This window comes from Crocuta crocuta, unplaced genomic scaffold (assembly GCF_008692635.1).
Source record: "Crocuta crocuta isolate KB4526 unplaced genomic scaffold, BGI_CrCroc_1.0 scaffold186, whole genome shotgun sequence".
In the NCBI taxonomy this organism is placed as follows: Eukaryota; Metazoa; Chordata; class Mammalia; order Carnivora; family Hyaenidae; genus Crocuta; species Crocuta crocuta.
The window spans coordinates 7,528,079-7,536,575 of record NW_027551569.1 but is presented as its reverse complement, the minus strand read 5'-3'; the positions used below and the strand labels follow the sequence as shown (position 1 = coordinate 7,536,575).

The 8,497-nt window shown below is 38.5% G+C and overlaps 1 protein-coding gene across 3 annotated transcripts in view; it reads right to left on the bottom strand.

Annotated features, from left to right (window-relative positions):
* Positions 1 to 3,172: 3,172 nt before the first annotated feature.
* ENTPD5 (ectonucleoside triphosphate diphosphohydrolase 5 (inactive)) overlaps positions 3,173 to 8,497 on the bottom strand; it is a 44,535-nt gene continuing 39,210 nt past the window's right edge. For all 3 annotated transcript variants that reach the window (XM_077750687.1, XM_077750689.1, XM_077750690.1), the window contains one exon: positions 3,173 to 6,974. In XM_077750687.1, coding sequence (XP_077606813.1) covers positions 6,888 to 6,974 — 87 coding nt within the window. In that variant the 3' untranslated portion in view covers positions 3,173 to 6,887. The remainder of the gene's footprint in view (positions 6,975 to 8,497) is intronic.

Sequence of the window (8,497 nt, the reverse complement as noted above, 5' to 3'; positions counted from 1 at the left end):
CAATCAAATGACAGAGTGACTGCATGGATTAAAAAAACCACACATCTACATACTGCCTACAAGAGAGACTTCAGAAGGACACAACCCAGACTGAAATTGGAAGGGATAGAAAAAGATCTTCCATGGAAATGAAAAGAAAACCAGACAAGCTATTCTATCAGACAAAATCGCTTTAAAACAAAGGCTGTAATAAATGTGCACACAATGTAGGAACACCAAAATATGTAAAGCAACTACTAACATACCTAAATGGAGATACTGAAAGCAACTGTAGGAGAAATTTTTCTTAAGTATTTATTTTGAGAGAGAGCGGGAGAGAGAATTCAAGCAGGTTCTGCGTTGTCAGCACAGAGCCTGACCTGGAGATCAAACTCACAAACCACGACCTGAGCCGAAATCAAGAGTCAGATGCATAACTGACTGAACCACTCAGGGACCCCAGTAGGAAACTTTAATATCCTACTCTCACCAATGGATAGATCATCCAAAAACAAAACAAAACAAAACCAAAACAAAAAACAAAAACATTGGGCTTAACACATTAGACCACACAGACTTTATAGACATATTTACGACATTCCATCTAAAAGCAGAATACAGAGGCACCTGGGTGGCTCAGTTGATTAAGCATCTGACTTGGGCTCAGGTCATGATCTCACAGTTTGCAATTTCGAGCCCTGTGTTGGGCTCTGCTTACGGCTCAGAGCCTGGAGCCTCCTTCACATTCTGTGTCTCCCTTTCTCTTGTCTCTTCCCTGCTCGCTCGCTCGCTCTCAAAAATGAACATTAAAAAAAAATTTTAAAGCAGAATACACATTCTTTTCAAGTGTACATAGAACATTCTCCAGAATAAATCACGATAGGCCAAAAAAACCAAGTCTCATTAAGTCAAAGAAAACTGAAATCCTATCAAGCATCTTTTCTGACCACAATGGTAATGAAACTATAACAAGAAAACAGGAAAAACCACAAAAAGGAGATTAAATAATGTGCTATTAAACAACCAATTAGTAATGAAAGATCAAAGGAGAACTGAATACCTACAGAGAAATGAAAACAAATATGACATACCAAAAGATAAGGGATGTAGCAAAGGCAGTTCTAAGAAGTAAGTTCACAGTAATACAGGTCTACTCAAAGAAACCAACAAAATCTCAGACTGACATTACTTTATACCTAAAGGAACTTTCTAGAAAAAGAAAGCCCCAAATTAGTAGAAGGTAGATCAGAGTAGAAAAAGATATTTTAAAAGATCAATGAAACTAAACTGGTTTTTTTAAGTGGGCTTCACACCCAGTGCACAGCCCAACATGGTCTTGAACTCATGACCCTGAGATCAAGACCTGAGCTGAGATCAAGAGTCAGATGCTTAACAGACTAAGCCACCCAGGCACCCCAAGAGTTGGGTTCTTTGAAAAGATAAAATCTACAAACCCTAAGCAGACTAACCAAGAAAAAAGACAGTACTCAATAAGAAATCAAAGAATAGTTACAACTGACATACAGAAATACAAAGGGTCCTAAGACTCCTGTGAACAATTAAATGCCAACAAGCTGGACAACTTGGAAGAAGTGAATAAATTCCTAGAAACGTACAATCTTCCAAAACAGAATCATGAGCAAAATATGAATAGACTGATGACTAATAAGGAGCTTGAAACAGTAAATAAAAAACCTCCCAATAAGCAAAGTCCAGAATCCGCTTCACTGGCAAGTTTTACCAAACTTTCAAGGAAGATTTACTACCTATCTTTCTCAAACTCTTCCAAAAGAGGAGGAATAGCTTCCAAACATACTTTACAAGGCCAGACATTACTCCCAAAACGAGGCAAAAACACAAAAAAAGAAAATTCTAGGCCAATATCCTTGAGGAACACGGAAATAAAAGTTCTAAACAAAATACTAGCAATTCTAATCTAATGATACATTAAAAAGGACCATACACCTCAATCAAGTGGGATTTATTCCAGGAATGCAAGTCATTTGATCATCTCAATAGATGCAGAAAAACCGTGTGACAAATTCAATACCCATTTATGTTAAAAATTCTCAACAAAGGGACACCCAGGTGGCTCAGTCAGTTAAGTATCCAACTGCAGCTCAGGTAATGATCTCACAGGTCATGATCTCATGGCCTATGAGTTTGAGCCCTGCATTGGGCTCTGCACTGACAGCTCAGATCCTGGAGCCTGCATTGGATTCTGTGTCTCCCTCTCTCTCTGCCCCTCTCCTGCTTGAGCTCTCTCAAAAATAAACATTGAAAAACAAAGTTCTCAATAAAGTAGGTACAGTAGGGAATGGAACTTAATAAAGGCCATATATGACAAAAGTATAGCAAACATCATACTCAGTGCAAAGCTGGAAGACAGACTTTCAGCTAAGAGCAGGAACATGACAAGAATGCCCATTCTCCCCTCTTTTATTCAATATATAGTACTTGAAGTCCTAGCCACAGCAATTAGGCAAAAGAAAAGGCAGCCAAATCAGAAAGGAAGAAGTAAAACTATTTGCAGATGACATGATACTATACATAGAAAACCCTAAAGACCTCATCAGAAAACAGCTAGAACTAAAAAATCAGTAAAGTTGCAGGATATAAAATCAATGCACAGAAATCTGTGGCATTTCTACACATTAAGAATAAAGCATCAGAAGAAGTTAAAAAAACAATTCCATGTGCGATTCACAATTGCATCAAAAAGAATAAAATACTTATGAATAAACAATCAAAGAGGTGAAAGACCTAGACACTTACTAGACACTGATGGAAGAAACTGACACACAAAGGGAAAGCTGTTCTGTGCTTATGGATTTGAAGAATTAATATTATTAAAAATGCCCATACTACCCAAAGGAATCTACAGATTCAATATAATTCCTCTTAAAATTCCAATGGCATACTTCACAGAATTAGAACAAATAATTCTAAAATTTGTATGGAACTACAAAAGATCCCGAATAGCCAAAGCAATCTTGAGAAAGAAGAACAAAGCTGGAGGTATCAAGCTCCCTGATTTCAAACTATTTCAAACTACAAAGCTGTCATGATCAAAGCAGTATGGTATGGGTACAAAAACAGACACAGAGATCAACTGGAACAGAACTGAGAGCCCAGAAATAAGGGCACACATATTGGGGCAACTATTTTACCACAAAGGAGCCAAGAACACATATTCTGGAGAAAAATCAGTTTCACTTATATGTGGAATTTCAAAAAACAAAAAGGCAAACAAAATAAAAACATTACATAGACTGGTGGTTACCAGAGAAGGAGGTGGTCAACTGTACAATGACTAGATTTGTGGTGGTGATCACTTGATAGTATATACAGATGAATTATAAAGCTGTACACCAGAAAACTTATATAATAAAGATTTACATAATTCTCTTTAATGCTGATCATAAATTTACACAATTGCTTTCTGATGAAGATAAAAATTAAAAATACCCAATTCATGCATTTTTGTTAGAACTGCTGTTTTAAAATCCCTAACAATGCAAATTAAACCTAAATTGCTTTAACTTTTGTTAAAGGTGCACACTGGACTTTCTGGAAAAAAAAATCTTATTAATGTTATTACTTTCTTATCACAGCACCAGAATTCAATTTTATTTATGGTTCCTCTCTGGGACACCATTGTCTGGTAATAAAACAATAAATAATTTAATTGCACAGGTTTGAAGACCTCAGGAACTAGGGTAAAGGCGAAATTCGATTAGCAGCAGAATCACATAACATGTTTGGTTGCAGATTAGTGGCTGACTTGTGGGGAAAGGGGTGTCTTGCTCTGGGTTTTCAAAAAGCTCACTTCACGGTCTCAGAGAAACCTTTTAAGGTACAAATACACTGTATTTGTACACTGTAAAAAATAAAGATTTTTTTTACAAAAAGTCTGATTTGAAGATGAAATGAGAAGCTGTCTGCTTTTGAACCAAACTAAACTATTCTTGGGAATAATTTTTGAAGAAATGAGAAATTTGTTACCACAAGAGGGGCTTTTCAGGCAAATGCAGAAAATTTGTAGATACTAAAGAAAGTGACAGTCATGAACCTTCCTGGAATCTCAGGAAAAATACGCCCAGAATGGAATAGAGCAGTTACTGTGAAAAGCTGTGTGAGCACTGGTAGAGTCCAGAAAGGTCACCATAGGGAAAAATCTTTCATCTTTCACAAAAAATGGAAAGGCAGCCCAGGTAAGGAGAACATGGACTCCAAGCATACACAAACCAAATCAGGCAGGACAGGAAGAATTTTAAGGCACATCTTGCAAACCTCCACAACCCACAGAAGATGTTCTTCATATGATGATGATGTAACAAACAATATTCATTATGTGCCAGGCCATGTCCTTAATGTTTGAAGTCTTACAAACACATTTAGAGAAAGAAAGGAAACGTAACCAGCAAGATTAGATTCTATATGATGCCTCAATAAGAGGCCCAAAAGGTACACTAAGGGGCAGAAAGGACATTATAGAAAGTTTTTTTCTAAGAAATAAAAATTCTCATTCCAAATTGCTCCTAAAATGGATAAATTAATTCTCCAGATGTTCTCATTAAGGGAATCAGAATACATGTAAATACACTTCTGGAATACTACTGCATCTACCAAGATTTCTGAAGGCATCTGGGATGACCAAAGGAGATGGCTGAACAATACTTGGCTCCTATTTATAAGCTTCACAGACAAACTGTGGTGCTAAAGATTATGGAATCTTACGTCTCCAGACCCACTGAGCTGGATGAGTCTGGTGAACAGTTTACCTCTTGGGGAAACAACTTGGTTTCTTCTAGAGGAAACAGTCTCTCTCCTTAATCACACGGGACAACATTTAGTGTATGATGACTGGTTCCAGCACCCTACTTTTTTGGGGGAAAGATGGGTCTAGAAGCCATTCGGTATGCTAAAGAAGAGACCATAAAGGACTTGGGAGTTTTCTCAAAAGATTGAAAAGCTGCAGAAGGAGGGATTAGAGCAGAACTAAGACCACTGAGAAGATAGGTAATTTCAGCCCAATATAAAACGGATTTTAACATTAGTACAGTCCAAAAATGGAATAAGCTGTCCAAACACATGCCTAAACAGAAGATGAATGATAACCAATTAGAAATGTTCAGGGAACTTTGCAATGGGCTGAAGACTGGGTTTTATCTTCGGCAGTTTTCAACTTTCTAAAGATTCTATTATTTAATTATGTAGCATCTTTTGAGGAAGACAGTAGGTATAAAGGTGACCTCAGTATAATAAAAGAAGAATCTTAAACTACACAGTTAATTAAAAAACAACTAAAATTTGGGGTATGAGGATATAGAAATTTGCCTACTTGCACATTTCAGATGTTAAATATTTATTGACTCAATGGAATGACTAAGAAATAAGTTTCCCCAGGAACTAGTGTAAGGGCCAGGTATATTTAACACCTTTTTCGAAAGAGCTAAAAGAGTCTACTGTGACAGCTACAAGTCTGGCAACACACAAACTTTGTTGTAAAGAAGCTGGAGGCAAAGAGCTAAGGTAAAGGAGCCACACTATACAAAGATCTTTGAAGTCCCAAGAGCAACGCAGTGGGTAGACAAGCAGCTGATGATGATCCTGTAAAAAACCAAAAAACAACCCCCACACACATAAATAAAAGATAATGAATTTGAATTTTAGGGAAAATAATTCACAAAATCAAAAGAGCTCACAACACTCAAACAAAAAGGGAATCCACTGGACTGATGTGGGACAAAATGAACAATCAAATCAAATGTTAGGTACCATCAAGAAAGACACCAGAAACCCTGGAACTAGGCAAATAATTTAGAGGAAGTTAGCTAAATGATCAGAGTCAGGGCAGGAAGAGATACTACGATAAACGGAAAGTATAAAAGGGCAAACTGCAAGGAGCTGTGACCCAAATCTAGACCGTTGAATAGCACAGCCACAGGCATCTCAGCACAGACCAAAAGCTGGGGTAGATGAATTTCTTAGAAATACAAAGAACACTCATTTAGGATGAGAAATTAACTATAAACACATTTGCCTGGGAGGAGGAACTGGCACTGAATATACACGCATTCCTATAAAGTTGGATATGTTAATTAATCCCAGGGTTGCCTGATTAAAGTCGATTAAAAGAAGGTCTATTCAAGGGAGCTACACTCTCCCAAACCTTGTCCCTAGAGACCAAATGGCTTACTTTTTTAGGCTGGGGTCTGCACAGTGAGAACTTGCTCTCTCTCCTGCCAAGATTTAGGATGGCTCTCAGGTGGCTAATGGGAACTGGCACAAAGCAGGATCACACAATTTCAGATATGTTACCTTTTTTCTCCCTTTGAGTTACACATGAAAAACATAAAACAGGTTTGTTTTTTGATTTTTGTTTTTTAGGAGAGGAGAGCAGAAAGAGGGTGGGACATGGCAATGTGTAGGGAGGAGAAAAAAATACTGGTGTTAATAGGTCATGAAATTGCAATCAGTGGGCTTAGTTTAGTGTGTAAGGAAAATTAGTATGTTCAAAGGAATGAGGCATTCAAAGGGCTGAAATGTGATTTTTTTCTTTGGTTCCCAGGGACCTGTCCCTGGGCTCGCCAAGGTTAAGCTTCAAAGCTATTCCTTTTGGCTGTGACACACAAAGACTTTCAAAGATTTAGACTCTGGTGCCAGCTGTGCAAGCAGAGTGGTAAGGTCAAGAGTTCACATTAGATACATAAAATTAATTAAACCCAAATCTCCAGACTCAAGGGCAAGACTTGTCTTCAAAAGCTCCTTACTCCTGATGACTCGAGTTGCTAGGCTTCAGTCCAGGCTATCCTCAGACTAGCTCAGAACATGACTTAGTCCTCTCTCCTTCTACCTTTAAAAACGTTGTTGGCGAATGCAATCCTCGGAAGAAGGGCCTCGCCTCAGTGGGAGATGCCCAGAGACTGCAGCAGGTGAAAGGTGGCCCCCAAGGCCCAGCCTGTCTCTATGTTGTTTACTTTCTTTGAGAGCTGTTGAGGAGAAAGAAAAAAGTTCATATTTATTTTCAACTCTGGCAAGCATGACACAGGCAGAGAATATCTACAAAGATCATCCACATTAGGGGTGCCTGGGGGCTCAGTTGGTTAAGCATCTGACTTTGGCTCAGGTCATGATCTCGCGGTTTATGAGTTTGAGCCCTGCACTGGGCTCTTGCTGACAGCTCAGAGCCTGGAGCCTGCATTGGATTCTGTGTCTCCCTCTCTCTCTGCCCCTCCCATGCCCATGCTGTCTCTCTCTGTTTCCCAATAATAAATAAACGTTTAAAAAAAAAAAAAAAAGATCATCCACATGGCCAAACCAAGGCAAATTTTGGAGTAACCAGTCTTTGGAGGCTTCCCACTACCCCTCTCTGTTAACAGTTTCCCTCTTGCCATGGCTATTGCCCCTACATCTGCCAATATGATCTCTGAATCTTCTGGCTTGGAAGTGGTCTCACCCAGGCCTTCTAGACAGGATCTTTTAGACAAATAGGCTTCTGAATTCTTTCCCTAATCCTGAAACTAAATACACAAGAGGTGGGAAGAGATTTAGGGGTAGGAAGGAACATACTAAACTTCACTATTCATATTTTGTAAACAACTGCATCTTCTCAAGCACTAATTAATAACCAACCAAGGCATTTAAGGAATTCTAGGCCAGGTTGTGTCTCAATCAGTTCAGTGACTTCGGGCAAATGTTTAAATCTGATTTCCTCTTATACATAAAAAGAAGATTAAATTAGTATTTATCAAATTGTTTTCTTCAGAATCTTAGGAGTTCTTGGAAGTGCTTCAAAACAGAAAAGGAGGCCAAATGCTGATCCTTCCAGGCCTCATTCCTCTGCTTCAACCAGATAGCTACACTTTGATCAGTTTTACTGGCATTCTGTAAAATCTTTTGTTAAACGACAATGCCATCAGTATAAACGACGATGTTAAACAACGATGCTATCAGTATAGCACCACATGCAAAAACGTTTGGGGACCAGTGGATTTGTTTTAATATTTTTTTCTAGGACTAATATGACATAATACTTCTGCGCTGACCAGATGAAATCTACACTAGTCACTGTGCCCAAAACTGGGAAGAATGGCATGTAAATCATCATCTTGAGATTTAGTCTGCAACACCTGAGTCAAGCTGGGAGTGCCCCCCCACCCCCAACCTCTAAATGCTCCTCTGTCCTCAGGACTGGGCTGAAAGCCCAAGGATATAGATGCTGAAGTGAACTGACCTCTGGGACAGGGAACTGCCTGTCACTGAATTTAATTCTTCTACCATTGAAATAATAAAGACTAAAATGATGCCAGCTCTGGAAATGCAGAAAACTGTCCTTAAAGGACTTGGTTATTGTTGATCCTTAAGTAGAGGAAATTAACTTAGTATGGATTAAGGACTTAGGATGACCTCTCTTATCCACAAATCTATCCTCAACTGGTGTGAAGTGCCAACACTAATAATACCAATATTAATAACTTCCTCTGTGCCAGGCATTGTGCATTACATAACATTA